The sequence below is a fragment of the Benincasa hispida genome, chromosome 6 (genome assembly GCF_009727055.1).
Source record: "Benincasa hispida cultivar B227 chromosome 6, ASM972705v1, whole genome shotgun sequence".
NCBI classification, from domain to species: domain Eukaryota; kingdom Viridiplantae; phylum Streptophyta; class Magnoliopsida; order Cucurbitales; family Cucurbitaceae; genus Benincasa; species Benincasa hispida.
In genome coordinates, this window is record NC_052354.1 from 44,204,646 (window position 1) to 44,228,444 (window position 23,799).

The 23,799-nt window shown below is 30.6% G+C and overlaps 1 protein-coding gene across 2 annotated transcripts; it reads left to right on the forward strand.

Moving 5' to 3' along the window:
* Nucleotides 1–6,760: 6,760 nt before the first annotated feature.
* On the forward strand, nucleotides 6,761–10,377 carry LOC120080510 (probable protein phosphatase 2C 34). Of its 2 annotated transcripts, none has more exons than XM_039035192.1 (6): nucleotides 6,761–7,061; nucleotides 8,161–8,495; nucleotides 8,592–8,894; nucleotides 9,293–9,410; nucleotides 9,489–9,712; nucleotides 9,885–10,377. In XM_039035192.1, exons 2-6 carry the CDS (start codon nucleotides 8,244–8,246, stop codon nucleotides 10,089–10,091), a joined length of 1,104 nt encoding a protein of 367 aa, XP_038891120.1. In that variant the 5' UTR covers nucleotides 6,761–7,061; nucleotides 8,161–8,243; the 3' UTR covers nucleotides 10,092–10,377. The 2 variants fall into 2 exon arrangements, with proteins under 2 accessions (XP_038891120.1, XP_038891119.1); XM_039035191.1 differs by having other exon boundaries at nucleotides 6,762–7,061; nucleotides 8,173–8,495.
* The last annotated feature ends 13,422 nt before the right edge of the window (nucleotides 10,378–23,799 follow it).

Consider the following 23,799-nt stretch of genomic DNA (forward strand, 5'->3'; position numbering starts at 1 on the left):
AAATGTTTAAATAAAAATGAGTTTTTAAAAAATATTGTTTTTCTTTAATTAAACCAAACGGGCCCTAAAGATGTGTTTGGTCGAAGGAGTTGGGAAGTAAGAGCTGCGAACTCCAGCCCTTGTTTTGTCCAAGGAATTGGTGGGTTCCATTACTAAAAAACATCAATTTACTCTTTATATTGTGGGCTCAATAGGGTATTTAGTTCACCAACATGAATTTGAGTTAAGTTGGTATGCAATTTTAAATATCAGTGGAGTTAAGTTGTATTTGACCAACTCACCCCTACTCTCCATTCTTCCAATGTTTTCAATGGTTCTACTCATCGGTTGCTGTCGGCAACTATTACTGCTACATATTAGAAACCAACTTCGGGTTCCAACAATCACCTCCAATGACAACTCCAGCAATCAACTTCGACGACCGGTGTCGGGCTCCGACAACCACCTCTGATGACTCAATTCCAACGACCACCTTTAAGCGACCAACTCCAACAACCAATTTTCAGCTCTGACAACCACCTCCGACAACAAACTCTAATGACCAACTTCGACGACCACCTTCTAGGCTCCGAAAACCACCTTCGACTACAAAACTTCGACGAAAATCACCTAGATGACCACCTTCGGCGAGCAACTCCGATGACCAATTTTGAGCTTTTCAAAGCTCCTTCGATGACAAAACTCTGATAATTAATTCCAATACCACCTTCATGCGACCAACTTCGAGCTCCGATGACCACATTTGGCTACAAACTTTGGTAAAAATCATCTTCGATGATCAACTTTAACGACCACCTTCACGCAACCAACTTCGGCCTCTGAAAACCACCTTCAACAACCAACTGCAGCTACCAACTTCAAACTTTGATAACCACCTTCAACTACAAACTCCAGTGAAAAATCATCTTTGATACTCAATTTCAACAACCACTTTCGACTATTGTAAGACCGATGTATGTTAAAGTATGTTGTATGGTTATTGATTATATAAATAATAGTATTTTGTCTATATTAAGTACAATATTTGTACGTAAAAATTTGTCAAATATATTTTTATTTAATTGATTCACATATCAAATGAGTGTTAATAATGATGGAAAAGTATGTATGTAGTTGAATAGTATATAACACATTAAAAAAAAAAATCATAAAATGGAGATTCTTTTTCCTATAACATTTTCTAGCAAGATATAGTGAAAAATGAAGATTTATTTTGTGATGATGCTCCAAATTTGGAGGATTTAAAAGTGAAATTGAGAAATATGGTGGCATTCCATTGATTGCTAAGATAATGAGGGAGATTTAATTAAAACATTCATGACAAAGTAAAAAACAACAATAGGACGAAGAAGAGAACGAAGAAGGTGATGATGAAATTTGTAGAGTAAAATTAGGATCAAAAGTTCTGATTTATCTTTGGTTTCCTATTTTATTTAACTAAGTTCCTACAAGAAATGTAGTGAGTTAATGATGGTTCATTACCAAAAAAAGAGAAAAAAATAAATAAAAAGTTTAAAGTTTAAAAGAACAAAAACAAGAACCCAAACTCTATTTTATTCAACACAAAGATGAGTAGAATTGTTGAATAAAAAAATTCAAAACAAAAATAGTCATAATAAAAGTAAATTATTTAGAGTTTAAAAAACTGCACCACAAACTTCAGACATATGAACTCAAAGTTACATCCTAAACACATACATATTATATGAACTATAGACATTATATCTCAACTCAACGCCCCAAACAGTCCATAGATACATATTTTAAAACCACAAATCAAGCAATATTCGCTTTAAACCACAAATCTCATGTTACTAGCACACTTGTATACCAAATCGCTTTAATAAATGTTATTTTGTAATATAATGTATTTTCAGGGAGTTAACTAGACTTAGGCCGGTTTGGATTGAACTAGAAAAAAAAATATTTTTTTAAAGTCATTTTTATTCAAACTTTTTCGTAAAAAAACATTTAAAATAAACTTTTGAAAGTATTTTAAAAGCTATTTTGAATTGATATCAAACAATCCAATTTTTTTTTTTTTTAAAAAAGACTTATTTTCAAAATTAAACCATTGAAAAAAACCAAACACATTCTTGTACTTTTATATCGTGAAAATAAATATATGGTTTTACTCATTTTTTTTTTTAGTAAAGGACAGTTATTACTGTTGGTTGTATGTCCTAAAACTCGCAGTTCGTAATGTTAAACATAGTATTTATCAATAAAGATGTTATTGACGTTTATTAAAAAAAAAAAAATGTTGATGAATATGTAAATTGCACTCGTAAAGACTAGATCCAATAAACTAAAGATCCATGGCTATTATATGAATAATTTAAATTTATGTGGAGATAGTAGATCAAGTTTAGTAAATAGCCAAAATGGTCTATGATGTATGAATAAAGCTAGGTACTTTATTCTGGTAACACTATAGGATGCGGTCCACTATGTTACAATTTGTTGTAAAGTGCTATAAACGAAGTGATCCTGATTTGTTCATATGATGACATGAGGAGTGGGGACGCCCTGTGCAATGAGTTTGCATATGAGCTAATAAGTCTCTCATTTCAGGGGTAAGACTGGGTAGATAGCTGGGGTCATAGGGTACAAGATGGAATTGACTTCTACCCGCTTTTGGAGTTAGCAGAGAGATTGTTCCCTTAAGTGCTAACTCCAGAATTAGAACAAGGGGCCCTACCCTCTCATTGACAGCTTTTGACCCAGCCGTTACTAATCATGGTTATAATGAAGTGACCCGATAGTTAACAAATGGGGGTTAATTTGGTTTAAGGAGTTCAACCAATTAATCTCGGATCGTTGAAGCCCATGATCCGTATAGATCCTTCTACTAGCTCACAAACGGAATTAACCTTATAATAGCGTGATAAATTAATTTGAAACATTCAAATTCGAATTAAGGGAATTAGTAATTATATGTGATATAATGACACGTTTATTTATAGAATTAAACGAAATTGGAGAATCGATTAACATGAATAAAGATTCATGATTGTGGAATTGACATATAATTAATTTAATATTTGATATTAAATTAATAAAAATTAATTAACTTGTTTAACTAATTGAAATTTGAATTTTATGAAAATTCAAATATTAGATATTTAATTTAATTTTTGGGAAACTAAATCAAATCTGGATATTTATGAAAGTCCATTTAATTGGTTTTTATTAATTGTTTTTCTTTTGAAAATTAAATGTAAATTTAATTCGGAGAAAATTAAGTTTAATTAGACAAAATTGGAAAAACCCATGATGGGTTTTTCTAACTTTTGTCACATACGTCCTGGTAGGAGGTGTCTCCATATAATGCATGAGAGGACTAATCTTTGAGGTTGGATGAGTGTCATGCAATTCAGTTTTGCTGAGAGAGATGGAAGTAAGGTTCTTCAAGTTTCGAAAAATACAACTTTTTTTTTTTGGGTGAAATTTTTCCTTAATTCCTACTCATTTTGAGTCTCACAACTCAATCTAAGGTTTCTAGAATATGATAGGAAAACTCTAGTAGTAGTTCACGATCAGAAACCCTCTTATTATTTGATGAATACGCTGATTTTATTACTAAAATTGATGAATTAGAGTACTTAATGATTCTGTTTTCTTCTGCTACATGCTTGTTCAAACTAACAATTACCAAGTCAATTAATTACTCCTATAAATAACCTAATCTTAAAATTATCTTTTGACATGTTTTTAATTGTTTTCCTCTAATTTTTTAGAATTTTCATTAACTTTTTTCTGTCTCTGACGAATATTTTAGCGTTACTCCATAAATTAATTTTATTTCCTGTCCTAAAAATTTTATTCATGATACAAATAAGTTACTCTCCTAAAAATCATATCCGAATTATTACTTATATGGTTTGCTAAATAAAAATTTTAACGACTTTTTCAAAAGAATAAGGATAACAACTTGAAATCTTTGAAGTTAAAAAGGATCAATAATAGTTGAATTTTCCCTCTCATGAGCTCACAACCTGAAATATTGATTTATGTCAAATAACAATTATCAATTTCTTCTATTGTGTTTCAATTTTATGGACAAAGATTTGCCCCAATACATAGCCTATTTTTTATGTCTAAGGAAAAAAAAATCAAAATTATAATTGAACACTAATAGTATCATAAATTACATTAGCATAATTGATGATTAAAAGTAGGAATATACACTAATTATATAAATTTTACTAATTACTCCCACAAATTATAACGTTGGGTGAAAATTTAACTTTCAAAATAAAGCGGGAATCAATTTTGTTGGTTGGAGAATCCCACATTGAAAAATTTGGTGTTGGAATTCTCATTTATGTACTCCAACCTTGTATTTTAAATTTGAGCCCCAAGGGGTACTCATGTTTTGGAGGGAGTGAGAAAATAGACCAATGTGAGTTTGATAGACATCTCACATTTGCCCTTTTGCATTTTCGATCGGTTTTTATTTGGCTCTTTTATTCTTAAAGAGAGTGATACTTCATTTTATAAATCGAAAATTTAATTAAACATAGCATATAATTTATCTAAAGCTCTCTAACTTCCATGCCTCTAGAAATACACAACCAAAACATTATTATATAATATTCTAAGACTTTTTCAACTTTAGACTAATAAGATATTATGGGTATTTAATTATATGAAGCATACAACTTTTTAGACCCATACAAAAACAGTTGACACATCCAAAGTTTTAGCCAAAAAGAAAAAAGAAAAAAAAAAGTTGCCCAAAGTTGACCAACCCTAATCAATTGAGACACCACACAATTGAAGACATTATTAATTATTCTTACATCTTCAATGAAAAATAACATATTGAAAGGTTTTGTTATATACTAACTAACTGAATTGTTAATTCTCTAGTTAAATAACATATATCCCTACCATTGAATTATTCATATTATTCATATCACATGTTCTTATTCTTTAGGGGTCATTTGTTTCGCAGGCATTCTAAATTTGTATGGAGTGGACATTCGGATTATCGTGTTTACTTTGTAGTATTGTAAGATGCCCCGACATCTGGAGATTTCTAGCATCCTATGATGTCATTATAGAAGGCATCTCGAGAGTTTTTTATGCCCACCCAAAATATGAGTTTTTTAGATTCCCGAATCGAAGGTATCCTCATTTTACATTTTTGTCATTTTTTTAAATTATATATATATATATATATATATATATATATACATATATTAATCTTCATATAATATATAATTAAAATTAAATGTTATCAATTAGATATATCTTTTTTTTTTGTTATATCAGTTATTATTTTTTAGCAAGATATCTAAATTTAAATTTAAATTAATATTTATTTTATAAAAAATCTTAAGTTATAATATATCATTTTGTTGAGGAAAAAAATATAAAAAATATAAATTGTATTAATTTTAAAAAAATCAAATGGATAAAAACAAATATGTTATATAAGTTCAAATTAATTATAAATTAATAAATAGTCGTAAGAACATTTGTGAAGTATTATATCAATTTAAGACATTCTCGAATAGAAATTCTACGGAACAAATTTCGTTATCAAAATATTTTCAAATATTTGTAAAAATATTCCTACAAAATAAACATGTTAATCTAAAGATGTCAAACATCTATAATTTTGTATAGCTATAATTTCGAACACCTAAGATTCCAATTATCTAACCAAACGACTTCTTAAGGGTTTATCTTAGTGACATTTCATTGGCCTAAAATTAAATTAGTTTAATTAGACAATAACTTAGGTTTGATTTGATAATATTTTTCTTAAACAAATATTTTACTTCTTATCCAAATTTTTTTTAAAAAATGTTTTCGGAAAACTCTCTCTCTCCTCAAAATTTCGCTTCAATTTTAAAAGCATTTATAAAAGATAGATAAAAAAAATGATTATTACAAATCTAATCTTAAATAATAAAAAACCAAAGCGTTATCAGACATTTAATGATTTATAATTTTTTGCAAAATTCTTTATAAAAGAATCTAATTAAAAAAATTTCCCTTATTAGAATATCATTTTTTGGTTATTGTAATTTAGATTTTATTCCACTTTAGTCCGTATTTATTAAATCTAAAATATAATCTACCGTGTTATTTTATTCAATTGTTTTTTCTTAAAAAATGGTCTCGCAAATTTTAGAACATATAATTGTTTAACTAATTTTGATTGAAAAAAAAAACAAATTAACCTAAAAAAACTAGGGTCACCTTTAAATATAGACAATTGAACTAAAATATTTATAAATATAGCAAAATGTCACCATTTATCAATCATAAATACGAATAGATATTGATACTGTTTAACTAATTTTGATTAAAAAAGTTAACAAAAAAAAACTAGAATTACTTTCAAATATAGAAAAATGAACCAAAATATTTACAATTAGAGCAAAATGTCACTATTAAATGATATTGATTGACTATTATAGACACTAATAGGTTATTATTATCTACCATTGATATAAATATATCTATTTAATATATTTAAAAATATTTCCAGCTGTCCTTTAAAATAATTTTCGAAAAAAACACACTTTAAAATATAATTAAAGTATAGATTAAATTTAGTAGAAGAATTCAATTGAAATAACCTGATGTAGTATTTTAACATTTTCTATACTTTAAATCTCAAAAAGACCAAATTGAGAATGAACTAGAAAGACCAATAAAATATTATAACATTTTAAAATAATTTATTTAATTTTACTTTCCCAATTCATTGCCAAATAAAATGGAACACATTTTACATACATATAATCACCACTCGATTACAGTTTTTCGTCGTACCTCCACTTTCGTTTTTTCTTCCATTTTCTTCCTCATAAAATCCACACCCAATTATCAAATCAAACTCCATCAATCCCGGATTCTTTCTTCTTTCTTATGGATTTTCATCAATTCCTCTCATTCTTCACTCCCACTGCCGACCCACTTCGCCGGAATTCCCACCGCCGCCCTCTTTTCCGGCGATTCCTTCGGATTCCATCTGTCTAACCTGCCTCTCACTCGTCTAACATTTTTGTGGACTCCGATTTTCTTCTGAGAAATCCAAGGTTTCCTTTCTGGGATTTTTTATCCTTTTGATTTTGTTTTCGAGTTTTGGGTTTTTAGTGGCTTTTCTGTTTATATGAAACTGTTGATAGAATCAAAGTAATCAAATCTGGGTTTTGATTTTTTTTTTTTTTTTTTTTTTTTTTTTTTTTTATAATAATAATAATAATTTAAGTGTCATCAAAATATGAAAGGTTAAAGCTCTGTTCTGCAAATCAGAGCATATGTTTTTTGTTTGGGAGCTGAGAGAAATTTCAAGAGTATAACAATGGGAAAGTTTCCTCACAGTGAAAGTAAATATAGAACAAAAGGAAAATGCTATTTGGGGTCTGAGAAAAGTTCAAAAGATTAACAACAGAAAAAGAATTTCTCACAGTGAAAGAGAGAACGAATATGAATAGCTTTTCGGTTTGGGGGCTAAGAAAAGTTCAAAAGATCAACAACAGGAAAATTTTCCTCAGTGAAAGAATAGTTTCTCTTCTTGGAGGATGAAAAAAGTTCAAAAGATTTGCAACAGGAAAATTTTCTCACAGTGGAAGAAAGAATAGGCTTTCTTCTGATCTGACCAAAAATTTACCATTTACATATGTTGTGTATAACAAAGTTTCCCTCCTTGAATATCAAACAAGTGGGTTGGTTTTTTTTTTTTAATTGATCCTTAGGCAAGTTGGGGATACAAAATTTGTTTAACTTTCCAGCATTCTTGTCTTTTTTTGTCTTGCATTTCTTCTTTTTCTTTAAATTTAACTTTTCTCAGCAGACCTACTGTGAATTTTTTACTATATTCTTTCAGGTTTCAGCTGTTTATTGAGAATTCTTGTTTAAATGCTTTGCATATACGTTGTGATAATGGCTTATAAATTCAGTGACATGTCATTTCCTGTTATAAAAAGTATAAGATTCTTAACTTTCTGAGTCAGATCCTGTCTTTTACTCATTAAAACCATTCCTTTTGACTCTCATGTCTCGGAAGCAACTGTTCTAAGTTTTGGGGCTGTTTAGAAGCTGTTTTGCAGAACAGCTTTCTTTTTAATCTTTTTCTAATCTACAGTTTCTTGGTGCACATGCACATGGAATTGGATTTAAACTGATTTTAAGCAGTATATTGTTCAGAAATTTATACTTTAAAAGGAAGAACCAAAGTTTGGGATCAGTGGGGTTGTGAGAATTGGAGTTCTAAGCTGATGGGGCATTTCTCCAACATGTTCAATGGGCTGGCAAGGTCATTTTCCTTCAAAAAAGGTAGAAATTCCGGGAGTCTAGGCGATGAGGGAGGGCAAGAAGCTGCAAAAGCCATGATAAAGGATGCAAAAAAGAAAGACTTGATATTATGCACCTCCGGTGTCCTCAATGCAGAAGGTTCGGATACTTTTGCTTCAGTGTTCTCGAAGAAAGGCGAAAAAGGAGTAAACCAAGATTGCTGCATTGTATGGGAGGTAAGAGAATTAATTGAATAAAGTGAAGTTTGTGAGGTTTTCTTGTGCTGCCTGTTGCAATATAAAAACTGCTTGTTTTTCTTTTTATCTGTGTAGGAATTTGGATGCCAAGAAGACATGGTATTTTGTGGGATTTTCGATGGGCACGGACCTTGGGGTCACTTTGTTGCGAAGACGGTAAGAGAATCATTGCCACCTTCTTTGCTGTGCCATTGGCAGCAAGGACTTGCTCAAGCTTTTCTTGACCCAGAACTGGATTTAGACAAGAAGCATCAGCGATTTGATATATGGAAGCATTCTTATTTAAGAACTTGTGCTGCCATCGATCACGAACTCGAGCAGCACCGTAAAATCGATACATTTTACAGTGGAACAACCGCCCTGTCCATTGTTAAGCAGGTAAAATGGTTTTTTCTTATTTTAGTTGCGAAACGTAGATCCAATTTGGTTTTATGTTTCTTAAGTAGGAAGAATATCATAATCATCTGGTGAAATGCTACCAACTCTGCATCTCTAATTCTATTCAAATATTTAGCCCAAAGATCTAGAAGATGAATGTTGGAAAATTATTTGGTTTCTGTTTTACTTGGCTGAATTGAATGTTAAAATCCAATTATATCCTCTACTTCTTCTTCCAAACCCACATCGGAGGCATGTTTAACTATGAAATCGAATTCTAAACTCATGTTTTAGTTGACTGGATTCATATACTTTTGGCTTTTGATCTTCTTAGCAAATAAGGACGTTGATGTATGTTATTCTGAAAACCCACTCTGACCATTATTTTTCATTTTCAGGGTGAACTAGTTGTTTTGGCCAACGTAGGCGACTCCCGAGCAGTTTTGGCTACTACTTCAGATGATGGAAGTATAGTACCGGTTCAGCTCACCGTTGATTTCAAACCGAACCTACCTCGTCAGTCTCTCTCCTCTCTATATGGCAAATGAATGAAGTAGTTCAACCTTGTTTACTTATTGATTTTTATGTCTCCAGAGGAGGCCGAGCGGATAATTCAATGCAATGGGAGGGTGTTTTGTTTAAGTGACGAGCCAGGAGTTCATAGGGTCTGGCTTCCCAACGAGGAATCACCGGGATTGGCGATGTCGAGAGCCTTTGGTGATTATTGTATTAAAGAATTTGGACTCATTTCTGTGCCAGAAGTGACACATAGAAGTATAACCAGCAGAGATCAATTCATTATATTGGCCACTGATGGGGTAAGTAAGAAGAACCATTTCTTCTGCAGCCAAAATAATTTATGATGACTTTGCAAACATGTCACATTAGTGTTTTCATGACTCGAAAACGACATCCCGAACACGTCGAAAAGAGCTACAGAGAATTGTGTGATTGAAACTAACTTCCCATTCTTTCTGTTCATTTTGTTAGGTATGGGATGTTGTTACCAACCAAGAAGCAGTGGAGATTGTATCATCAACACCGGATAGAGCGAAGTCATCAAAACGTCTGGTCGAGTGTGCAGTTCGGGCATGGAAACGGAAGAGACGAGGCATTGCAATGGATGATATATCAGCTATTTGCCTCTTCTTCCACTCCTCATCAGAGCAAGATGATCACCTTGTATCCACACTATAGGAGAAAAGGACCAATTAGCAAAGTATATTGCTGCTCTCCTCCTTGTTCCAATTGTGATATCATCAATTTTAATAGTCTGATAGAAAATGGCCAATTCTTCTTTATCTGTTAACTTATTAGCATTTCAGTAGTAGCTTCGGGAGATTTTAAGCCTTGCTTGGAAGCCAAAATAGATTAAAATTTTAATGCTATAGTTTAGTGTTTGGCATTCCCAAAAAGCTAAGAGAAAACCTTGCTGCTCAAGATATGATTAGGTTAAATTATAAATTTGTTTTACAAAGTTTAACTTTGGTTCGATAAAATTTCATAAATAGTCCTTATAATTTGATAAAATAAAATTTTAAATTAATTTCTATCGCAGGGATTCTTTAGAGGTGTTTTTTTATTAAACTATGAAAGACTAATTTCTAATTCTAATTTTCTTCAAACTATAGGAATTAACTTTGTAATCTAATGATATAATTATTATTCAATAAGAGTATTATAGGGTCATAGGGGAGGTTTTTTTTTTCTTTCTTTCTTTTTTTTTTTTTCATAATTCAACTAATTAAGGGATATGTATTCGATCAAGAGGTTAGAGATTTAAATTTTCTGTCCAAAGTTTTACTTTTTATAGGATTTTTTTTCTTAAAGTTTTATTTTTTGAAGTCCTACCTATTCATCAATTTTAATTTTTATGATATATGAAATAAAAATAAATTAATTATCCCTTAATATTAATACAAATTTTCATGTTTCAATTGTTTAAGCTGCATTATTAATCTTTGTTTTGATTCATAACCCTTGTTCAAAATGGTCCCTACAAGTTCTATGTCTCTATGTAGAATTTTAACACTTGGAAGAGGAATTTAATTAAAGCAACTTGCTTTGTGGCAAGTGGGAGAGGACTTAGATTGATAGCACACTAAATAAAAAGTTAAAATTTATAATTAGAGAATAAGATCTTTTTTTTTTATTTTTTTAGTTCAAGATTCTCAATGGACCCAACAAGATGACATGGGAATGGAAGGACAAAGGGATTATTAATAAAATGCTACTTGATAGTGAATTTTGCTTCAAATGGGTTTTTACATTTGAAATCTGTTTCTTGATTTTTGGCTTTTTGCTTCTTTATTTATAAGTTCTCTTTTTAAATAATCTATATAGAGTAAGGCTATTTTTCATAAGTTTGACCTTTTGAACTTTTAAGCAAAGAATCAAGATAAAATTTACACCATCATTTTGAAAATAAAAATTGTCTTTTCGTAGATGACTTAACAACCTCCTAATTATACAAAATATTCCTAAACCTTTTTAATTTTAAAAAAATTTCTTTATAATTGAAATTTGTAATTTCTTTAAAAAAAAAAAACAAAATTTATCGTTAAAATCAAGATAGAAATTGATGCAATAGTAAGCGTGTAAGAATGCGGAGGTATATTTGACGATATTAACATAAATTGATGTGGCGGGTGAAGTATAAAATTTGATTCTATAAATAATATTGACGATATCTTTCAAGATTGAAATAAGTGATAACAATTAACTATCTTTTGTATGGTGATAAATAATCATGTACACCTTCTAGTAGGTCAATTTTTATCTTTTATTTTAGTGAAAAATATATATTTTTGGAAAACTTTTAAAGTTCAAGGGTATTTTTTTTTTTTTAAAAAAAAAAATTGAAGTTCAAAGATAAATTTGAAACCTTTCAAAGTTTTATGGGCATAATTGAAATCAACATTGAAGTTTCTGGATATTTTGTATGATTTAACCTAACAATATTAAATGTTGTTATAATATTTATGAAAGTTATAATAAGAAAGGCTATAAATGTTGCAATATGTTTCAAAATAGGTCGAGGATAATATAGTAACTTTGAAAGTAGTTTGAAACATTTATGAAAGGTAATGGATAATATTGTAATTTTTAAAATAATAAAGAGATTTTTTATGAAGTTACTTTTGTAAGTTAGCCAGAAAATATCCTTGATGCCTATTTCTATGTTTTTGTTTTTCTTTAACAATTTAATAAAAAGTGCATCTTCTAAATTATTTTCTAATAATTGTGGTGTATGATTAGAATCATAATTGGAAATTAATTTCTTTATTTCTATATATATATACAGCTGAGATCAAGGAATAATATATTATTTAAGGACTATTTGAACGATGATTTTTGTTCATGAAAAGTTTATTTATTACTTTTTTTAATCTTTTTTTTTTTTTTATAATCTACTTTTTCGAAATATATTTTAAAAATCTCAGTCACGTTTTAGGAAGAAAATTTATGAGTAATTTTTTAAAAGTATAAAATAATAATTATTAATTACTAATGAGAAAAATATCTTTTGAAGCATATATGTTTTTTCGAAAATATCTTTTATAAAATTTGAAATTTAATTAAGATTTGAAGACGTATAGGACTATAAAATAATGAGGGATTTTCAAAAGTAGAAAAATAAGAAAAACTATTTATAAAATAGTAAAATTTCAATTTTCTTTGATAGAAATTTATCGTTGATAAACGCTGATAGAAGTCTATTGTCTATCCGTGTGTTTTTTTTTCTATTTCGGTAATTAGTTTGACATTTCCTAAAATAATTTGGTCATTAAACAAGTTTTTATATATGTAATACTTTTATCACTCATAATTTATTTGGTTTGTAATCTACTTTTAAAAAAGAAATGCTTAAAATAAATGTCGAAATTTAGAATAAAAAAATAAAATTATAATTTCATATTTAAAATTTTGTTAAGAACTAAAAAGTGTTTTTAAAAGATGTTTTTTCAAGAATAAAAGACAAAACATGACTATTGTAAGGAAACAAGTAATTGTCTTTAAAAAAATAATAATAAACAAAGACATTAAAACCTAGTCGACCTTATTTAATTTGTAAATTTGAAAAAAATAGCATACCCAATCACAAAATTACAAAAATTTCCCAAATGGAATTGAATTGATTTCAGGTATACTAAAGCAATTATGAATATCAAATAATTAACACTTGATTTAGTTAAATCAGTGATTTGATCAATAGTCTAATCAATTTGATTGGTTAACTCATATACAAATTGGAAATAGTAATAATTTCACGTCCGTATTATAAAATCCAATTATAAAAGGAAAGATAATTGTTTTTATTTTTAGTTCAACCGTATGTTGAGTTGGGAGTCTTGGAAATGATTTTTTGGCTTGGGCCCATAAAAAAAAAGTTAAGGGAGTCGGAGAACTTTGTCCCACATGAAAAAATTTAGCATTACCTAGAGGGTATAAGTACCAAGGCATTTTGAACAAGTGTTCTACATGCGTATGTTGTGATCGTCATTGTCCTTTCATTTTGAATGGACGGAAAAAAACTTGATTTATTAAATTTATTAATACATCATTTTATTGATATTTTGTTGATTGTTCATTTTTGCTCGTTTATGAACGTTTTATTGACTGTTCTTTGCCCGTTTATGAACGTTTTGTTGACCATTCATTTGCCCATTTGTGAATGTTGTATCAACGTTCATTTGCTGCCCGTTCATTCCTCTTCCCCTTTGTTATTTAACAGACCCGAGAGAGGGGACATACACAATTAAAAGTTTCTTACTTCCTCTTCTATTTTCCTCTAATTGTTCTTCTATTCTGAGCAACTTTTTTTTTTCCAATTCTAGTCTATTTTTCGACGAGTGCACACCTGAATTTGGAGGCTGCATTAACCTTGGGAGCAACTGACATAGTGATTAGCACTGAGGTCGCACAATAATTATTTTTAAAACAGTGGTTTCTCTACGACACAGCAACCCTTCGTGACATCTGTTCTAATAGGGAGGAATTCGAATCTTTATCCTCTTTAGTCGAAAATATATGTACCTATGAAATAACTATCTAACACAGTGAAATTTGTTACACATGATGTTAAAACATTTCTAAAAATATCATAGATAAACGTAGAAAACTAAAGCTAGAACATAACACAGAGTTTGGTAATCCAATTCGGTGAAATACCACTTGCGTTTGGGGGGCAATGTGCCTATTTAAAGATATATTTTCACGAATATAAAGTCAAGCAATTACAACGATGTACTTATATGTAAATGACGACAATTAAAGTTACACTCAAATAGGCTAACTTAGAGAACGATCACTTAGGCTCTCCCTAAGTGTGCAACTCTCTCTCAATGAAACTTTGACTCCCTTAAGTGTGAGATCTCCTCACCTTCAACGTACTTAGACTCCCCCTAAGTATAATAATATTAGTAAATGATCACTTAGCTTCCCCTAAGTATAATAATATAAGTAAATGATCACTTAAGCTCCTCCTAAGTATGAGACTTTCTCTCACGAAGATGTTATTTTTCCACCTTCAAATGAAGACCACTTCACTTAATGAACTTAGACTCCTCCTGAGTTTGAGAATCCCTTCTCAAGTTGTTGAAAAATAAACCAACACGATCTAGAGTAAGCCTCGAAATCTACAACAATACAATCTTCTCCGATGAAAGATGGACGCGTTTGTGGTTTGAGAGAAAACGCACAAGACAACCGACTTCATAGAATCTTCAAAATGCTCAACCCTAAAATTGAACAAAACACACATACAAATACAACTAGCTTTGGGAAGATCTTCAAAGAAGAAATAAATCATCTCTCGAGAAAAAAATACAACAGACCACAAAATCTGCATAAAAATCTTGATAGATAATGAAAAAATATTCTGCAGAATTTTGTATCTATCACATTACAATGTCCAATATTTTGCAAGACATGATGCACAAGAGAGAAAAGCACCCATTAAATATGCACTACACATAAACATCTAAACCAATCTCAAGGCAATATCAACACAACAACATGTTACATAACCAAACTTTTTAAGTTTTGCATGTAATAAAATCAGCCAAACATATTGCAGAAACAAACTCCCCAACAATCTTAACTATTTGGTTTATGCTTAGTTTGATGAGAAAAGAAAAGATTTTATTCGTCATTGTTAATTAATGTTTTGTTTGAAAATAATTGTGTTTTTAGTTTTCTCTTTTTAAAATTTCTGCTTGTTTTCGATCCCAAATTCTTTACTGTGATTTATTGATTTCTATATTTCTTAAAAGAAAAACTTGAATTCTTAACCAAATTCCAAAAATGAAAACAAGTTATTTAAATTGTTTTTCAGATCTTGTATGATAACTATGTTAATTTGATTTTTATTTAATTTCTAAAATTTGTGCTTTTTTCACAACTTTATTTACAATGGTTTTTATATTTCCTAAAGAAACATTTGAATTTTTAACAAAATTAAAAAAATAAAAATAAAAACTAAGGTTCTGTTTGGTAACCATTTTATTTTTAGATTTTAATTTTTGAAAATTAAGTCTATTTTCTCCTCATTTGTTGCAACAATTGCATTTTTCTTATTAAGTACACATGAACTCTTAGCCAAATTCCAAAAACAAAACAAGTTTTTAAAAGGTAGTCTTTTTAGTTTTCAAAAGTTAGCTTGGTTTTGTAAATTATTTATAAAAAATGATAACACATGAGGAAATTTGGAAGTAGAAGTAGTGTTATAAACTTAATTTTCAAAAACAAAAACAAAAACAAAATAGTTACCAAACGGACCCTAAATTTTTTTGAACTTTCAAAAACTTGATTTGAATTTTCAAAACACCTCAGAATATTAGACAACATAACAAAGAAACTCATAAGTGAAAGTAGTGTTTATAAGTTTAATTTTAAAAAATAAATAACCAAATGATTATCAAACGAAAACTTTAGCTTTCAACGATACTTGGACTTAGTTTTTTTTTTCTTTCTTTTTTTTTTAAAAAAGCACTTCTAAAATATAGATGACGAAACATAAAACTCAAAAATACTTTTAAAAAATAAAAAACCAAATAGTTATCAAACCGTCGTAAATTTTCAAAAAATGGTCAATCAAATAAGCCCTACAAGAGACAACATACAAAAGTAGAAATTAAGATATCAAGATCATTGAAAATAGCCAAATGGATCCCACCAAATATTTTGTGATGATATATAAAGAGTAATGATAATTAACCCATTCATAGCAATGTTTGTAGTGGATTGCTGGCTTTGTACTTAAATTTTTTTTTTTTATGTGCATGAAAGGGACACATAAATATACCCTTTTCATTTCCCTTGATAGTTTTGTTCTATGTCAAATTTTCATTAATAAAACCATTTTTAGTCAACTTTAATCTCATCTTATATATATTGACATGGTAAATCAAATTACATCAATATATAAAATAACTTGAGGTCAATTTTGTTTTTTCTTTTTAGATTGTGATGTTGCTACTACTTTCTATCCATTTTATTTTTTCATGTGATTGAATTAGTTTTTATAAATATGATATCATATACTCATATGAAACTTCTTAAATTCATATAGCTTAATTATATATAATCGTTTAACTTTAATTTAGCTTCGTGGGGTAGATTTGAAAATCAACCACGTCCAAAATGTCTTGTGTCATCTTTGTCTCTTACAATTGTATCTTTCTTATTTTACTTTAAAACCATCAATATAATTTAAATATTATATTTACTTTCCGAATATATCAAAGATAATTAATACTTTTAAACACATAATTAGATCTCATCATTCGTCTACTTGTTTTTTTTTTTTAATATTCTGTTAAATTTATTTCTCATAAATAAATGTGTTACTCTTTGAATATAACCTTGACCATATTTTTAAGGCTAAATTATATATACAAGATACGTCTAAACAATTTGTACTTTATGTCAAAAAAATTGAATTTTTAAAAGTTCCAAAAATATCTTTAAACTTTTAAAAGGAATTAAAAACTATCCTTATCGTTAGTTTTCGATGGAAATTGTTAGTGCTTTATAAAAAATGTTTCATAACTTTTCAAAGTTAAAAAAAACAAAAAAGTAAAAAAAATCCAAACTTTACAAAATTGAAAAAAAAAAAATAAATAAAAAAGGCGCTCTTATTGCTAGTACATGTGGCAGAGACTTACTTCACTATTTTCTCTCTTTTTCTCCTCTCTCTTATTCAATGCCCTTACCCCATGTTTTGTTATTTGTTTTACATTTATTTATCTTAAATAAATAATTAAGATTGGCTACTTTAGTTAAGGCATATTGAGTACTCTGAGAAGAAAATGAATAATAAAAGCACCAAAAGATCTTAGGACTTAAATAATGTTTTAATAAGATTGTACGTTAGTGTCATATGTGTTAATATCTAAATACATTTTTTTTTATATAATTGGCTATTTATCATTTAGGTTCATTTTTAGGAGGGATTCTGATTTTGGAATTTTGTGAGATTTTATTTTTCAACTTAAAGATTTTTTTTTGGTTGATCAAAAAGTTTATGTAAGAAAGAATGGACAATATAGGAGAAAATTGAGAGTATCTATATAAAAAAAATAAAGTTATCTATATAATTTCTTTTAAAATTGTTTTTTTTTCAAACTCAAGCATAAAACTTCACAAAAAAAAAATGATCATTATGCTAGGGTAGGAGCATTTTTAATTTTTTTTTTTTGGTTGAAATTCTAGAGTTATTTATGTAACAATGTTTTAGTGATTTCTATTCATATACCAACAGTAAAGGTATTTTCTTTATTTTTTTTAAAGTTTAAGAGTTTTTTTTATACTTTTAAAAGTTTAGTGGTATTTTTGAAGCATACATTAATTGGTATTTTTTACACGATTTACAAAGTTCAAGGATATGTTTTTTTAAATAATTTGGCCTATTTTTAAATCAAGTAAGTAACAAACAAATAAATAAACAATAAGAATTATAAATATTATGATAATAGATGCCCATTAGATGCTCATGTTTAATGTCCATTGACCATGTGTCATGTCCTCATTTACCAAAGTGTTGCCCATATGTCTCAACATTATACATTATTAGTATTCAGTAATCCACCTCTACTTGCCAAATTGGTTATAAATAGTAACATTTGATGGATTTTGGAAGACACACTCATTGGGCAAATTTCATGAAAATTGGAGAAATAGAGAAACTTCTTATTTTATATTTTGCTAATTTATTTTATTTTGTTTATTTGTATGTGATGTTTAATTTATTTTAATATTTATTTATTTTATTATATATTATATTATATTTATTTTAATATTATATTTTATTGGTATCCATGTTCCCATTGTGCTCCTTAAGTTCACAACATGTTACCAGCACGAGCTCCTATTGTTTTTCTCGCTAAAGGTAGGTGTTGAATGAGAAATTTTGGATCAATCACAAATTGACATGTCATTCATGACGAAATTCAAAATCATCAAATTTGGGACCAATTAGGAATTGACATGTGTTTGGAGTTGAAGACAAATTCTGATGATGTTGTTGGGATTGGAGTCCTAATTCTCCCGGAGTTTGGTTGTTTTGTAAAGATACACATTGTTCAATGAATAAAATAAGTGTTATTTAATTCTAGCATTTACTCATATCCAATAAACAAAGCTCCTTGGTTATTTTATGTGAACTTAAGCATGTATATGTGATATACAAGTGGATCATGCCTTAAGTGATAACCTAAATCGGTCTGTAGTATAAGGATTAAAGTGGGATACCTGATCCTGGTGACACTACGGATACGGTCCGCTTTGTAGAGGTTTGCAAGTGTTGTAAACTACTACAGATGATTGATCCAGACCATTCGTGTGGAGACGTGGAGTCGGGATGTCCTATACAAAGAGTTGTATAAGACCTGGACCACGAGATGACTAGACTCTATATATAACACTGTTAATACTAGAGACTTGCATCTCACCTAAACGACCATAGGTGACACGACCTCAATCCTGAGTGTTTTGTGAACTTCTGCCTTTGAGGGCGGTCCTTTGATTAGTATGGGTGAGAGTGGCCAGATTGCCAACTCAACATGCCTACCTTTTTGGGGACTTATCTGATATGGGAGCTGGGAATTCAATTCACAATATGGAATTCACTCCTTTTCCGAAGCAGAGATAAGTAGAGAGATTGCTCCTTTAAGGGCTGATTCCGGGGCTTGAATATAGTGGCCACAGCTTCTCTTTGGAAGAGAAGACTCAGTCATAGTAGGACTATGATTTATGTTCATTAGAGGGATCAGTGGTACTTAAGGAGACAGATGTAACTACAGGGGCATAATGGTTATTGGCTCAACTGTACTTATAAGTGATCTGTGAAGGGTTGTCGCACTGCTGATTGGTTAAGATGGACACATAATATATCTGTAGTGAGGAGAGTTCAGCTGTCAGTCTTTAGTGGAGTGCATGGTTGTTAACAGATGGTGAATCCCGTGACTAAAGAGTTTAGTTAGTTATTCACGTACCGTTGGAGCTTCGGATCTACAGGTCCATGAGGTCCTCTTGGTAGCTTGGATTCATGTTGAAGGATCAAGTTCTTGGTGTTGATTTGAAGTGTTCAAATTGACAAGAGGTATTTTGGTTATATATGATATAATTGGTATGATGTATGAGATACATCTAGTGGAGGATTAATGTAAATGAGATTTACATTAAGTACCATGGAATAGAAAAAGAACTATGGTTTATATGTTTCATGAGATGAAATTAAAACTATAGGTTATAAATATAGTATGATAAATTGGTTATCATTTATATTTATAATAATATTAATTATTAGATAATTAATATTTTTTTTCTTTTAAATAACCAAATTTATTAATATTTTTTTCTTTTAAATAACCAAATTTAGTGGGTGGTTATTGTTCATGGTAACCGTGAGTTTAAAAAGAAATCAATTTCCTATTTTTTTTTTTTTTTTTTAAAAAAGAAGGTTTTCCACAAAAGTTTTGAAAAGATTTTGAGTTTTCTTCTCCGACGAAAAGAAACTCACGGAAGTCGTCAAGTAAATACAGATTTACTAAACGACGACTGGGCTGAGCTAAACGATTGTGCAGGTGCTAGCTAAACGATCGTGCAGTGTTTACTAAATGATTGCATAACTTTGCTAAATGATCGCTGGCCCAAGATAAACGATCGTGTAGAATCGATCGAGCTAAACGATCACATAACTTTATCTAAACGATTGGGCATCGACCTATACTCACACCGAGAATACCAAGATCGCCTTGTTAGTGGTGCTAGACTTAACTCGACATCGTCGAGGTTTTCTAGAGGCCGTTCGTGGTGGTTTGGAGGAGTCCGTTCATGGTGTTGTGAAGGAGATGTGACCGAGGAGATCGTTAAGGACGAGCGTGAAGTGTTCGCGCTATGTTTGTGCGGTGTTGCAGTCGTGTAGATCGGGCGCTCGTGGTTGCTGTGTTCGATCAGAGTGCGCATCAGAGCGTGGGGACGCTTCTGCCGATGTTTGTATAGAGTTTGTCTCTTTGTACATTCGATGTTCATACTGTAATTTCTCTGTATTATTTGCATAACCACTTGTATTAAAATCGACTGTAAATGTTATGTTAATTCATGATTGTAATTTGGAATAATCTTGTTCCACTGCTCACGGAAATCTCGAGTGTCTATTTCCTTCAATTGGTATCAGAGACAGGTTCTCTGAAATTCCAAATTACAGATCTGAATTGAATGGTTTTTACAGTCGCGGTGGGTTTCTGCATTTGCAGTTAACCGTTTTCTGTATTTGTAGATGAATTGATGAATGTTTCGGGTTTAAATTTCCTTTTTGTTAAAGCTTTCGTTATTACAAAGTGTTAATTGTAAGGGCCCCCTGTGTTTTTGGACGAAATTCACTTTACAATCAAGTCTGTAATTCGAAAAGTTCGAGTTCGTCGCGTTCGTGATGAAGCTTCGGCGCATGGCGATGCAGTTCTCAACGAAGAAGAAGATCAAGCATTGATCAGATCGTGTAGCCTCAGGTAAACAATTGTTGGGATTTCACTAAGCGATCGTTTAGATTTTTCATTCTAGACGATCGTGTAGTATTTTATAATCGATCATTTAGCTAATGCAAAGCGATTGGGTAAATCGTTTACCTTATCGTGTAGCGTTGGTTGCACGATCGCGTAGGCGCTGGAGGTAGGCGATCGTAGTGGGAGCATGCAATGCTCATCGTTTAATAGAAGGCACGCGCTAGACGATCGCATAGTTAGCAAGCTTCATCGCTTAGTTACTACCTATGTGATCGTGCATATACGATACAGAGATGCTAGTTAATCAATCGCTTAGGCGATGGTGCTTCGCGACATCGTGCTCACTTAGACGATCGCGGAAGACGGGCGTCATGCGGAGCGCGCTAAGCGATCGATGTCTTCAGGCTTCATCGCTTAGTAAAGGTACACGAGTGCGGTAAATGATCGTTTTGGATTTTTCTAGACGATCGTCTAGTACATGCTAAACGATCGTTTAACTCTGGGAGCGTGGTAAGCGATAGGAGCAAAGTGTTTGTTTTATCGTGTAGACGATCGCGGGATGCTTAGTACACGATGGATGGTTGAAAAAGCGATGCTTTACCGAGCGGTTCAATACCCGGTTCGCCTGTTTGAACCAGAGACTCATTGTCTTTGTAATAGTTAGCTTCCCTTTTGTATTTTAAGACAATTTTACCCGGTTCATCAACTTTTATTGCTTATACATGTATGTATGTTCTTATATGTCAAAATGTTTGTCATATAGTTAAAAACCCACCTTAGGTTGTGCAATTACTCATGCATCATGTATTATAAATGTTATAATATTGCATGAAGAAATTACTTGAAAGCATGCGCATGCATCATGAAATATAAGAGTTATATTTTGCATGCATTGAACATTATCATGCTGTTGGATTTTACTGTCCTAAAACTCGTAGTTTGTAAATTAATAAACATATTCTGTTTTTTTTTCCGATAAATTTGTTATTGAAAATGTAATCTTGGAATCCAATAAACTAAGGTCCTAAGGCTATTTAATGTAGTTTGAAACTTTATGTAGTGACATAAATGTGGATCAAGTTCAAATATATAGCCAAATAGGTCTATAGTATATGAATAAGGTTGGGCGCCTTATTCTGGGGACACTATGGATGAGCCCACTTAGTAGTTAGTACAAACGGATGTGATCTTGAATCATTCATATAGAGATATGTGAGCGAGGGCATCCTATGCAATGAGTTTGCATAAGACTGAACCATGAAATAGTCACTTTTTACGTTCTAAATGTCGTTTTATGTATAAAACTGACTATTTCGTTAATTGATGACCTAGGTAACTTAATCTTAATCTTGAGCTAACTATGAACTCCAGTTCACTCGGAATTATCCTTTGATCTGCATAGGTGAGGGCAGCTCATCATCGCTGGTCCAATAAGACTTCCATTTCAGGGTTAAGATCGGGTGGATAACTGGGAACATAGGATGCAAGACAGAATTCACTCCTACCCGTTATAGGGATAGTAGATAGGTTGTTCCCTTTAGTACCGAATCCAGGTCTTGAACAAGGGGCCCCACCCTCTCCTTGGCCCGAGAGGGATTCGGTTTATAGGTTGGATCTTAAACCAATTGTTCATTAGAGGATCAGTGGAACTTAAGGAATAAGATGTAGTCTTGAGGGTAAAACGATTTTTATGACCCAACCGAGATTACGAACAACCTGTGAAAGATTTGCTTACTAATCATGGTTATATCAAATGGACACAAATATATCAATAGTGAGGGGAATGCAACTACGGGACTATAGTGGAATGACCCGTTAGTTAACGAATGTTGATTAGCTCATTCTAAAGAGTTTAGCTAGCTAATCTCGGATTGTTGGAGCCCATGATCTATAGGTTCATTATTCCCCTACTAGCTCATATGGAATAAACTTAGAACAGTATGATAGAATGATTCGAATTGTTCGAATTAGGTGAAGAGAGAGAAACCGACAAGTATATGTGATATAGTGGTCGGGTTTTTCAGTTTAGAGATAAAAATTTAATATTTAAATGTGATTTAAATATCAAGAATATGAATACGTTCATATTCGGAAGCTCGGAAATGATAGAAATGGTCAAAGATGTAAAAGGTCAAAGAGTTGACTTTTGACTTTGAAAAGTCAAACTATGACCGACTTTATATTCAAATGTGATTTGAATTTCGAGAAAATGAATGTGGATTCATGCTCGGGAGGTCAAAATTAGTCAATATGGAAAAAATCATAAAAAGTCAAAATGTTGACTTTTTTGGGTCAAAGTTTGACTTTGACCAAATGACTATTTTGCCCTTTGACTAAAGTTAGTGGGAAAATCCAAACTTTTGTTGGATAATTCCACTAACAAAATAGTGGGCGAGGTGTTGGCTTATAGTGGAGACATTAAGCCCACTAAGATAGTGGATTATAGGTGTTGGATTTTTATAAAATTTTGTTCTTCTAATTGTTGCATGACTTTTTTCTATAAATTGGGCTTTTCAATTTGGTTGAAAAAGTTTTTGCCAATTTTTTCAAATTATTTTCTAAAATTGGCGCTGGAAAAAAAACCCAAACCCTACCCAAATTTCATCTTCTTTTCTCATCTTTTCTCTCTCTCGTTTTCTTCATCCACTAGGTTCTACAATTTGGTTCTTAGTCCAGAGGATAGTAGGTCAACTCTAGTGGTGTCGGAAAGAATTTGGGTCGAGATTCAGCAAGGAACAAAAGATAGAGAGATATAATCAGAGGAAAGAGCATATAACAAAAAAGTTAAAGAATATAAATAACTAAAGTATATAATTACCACATTATACAAATATGCAAATAGCACATAAACTATAATCACAGTTTAAATAATAAAAAACCAATTAAGAAGTGTATTAAAG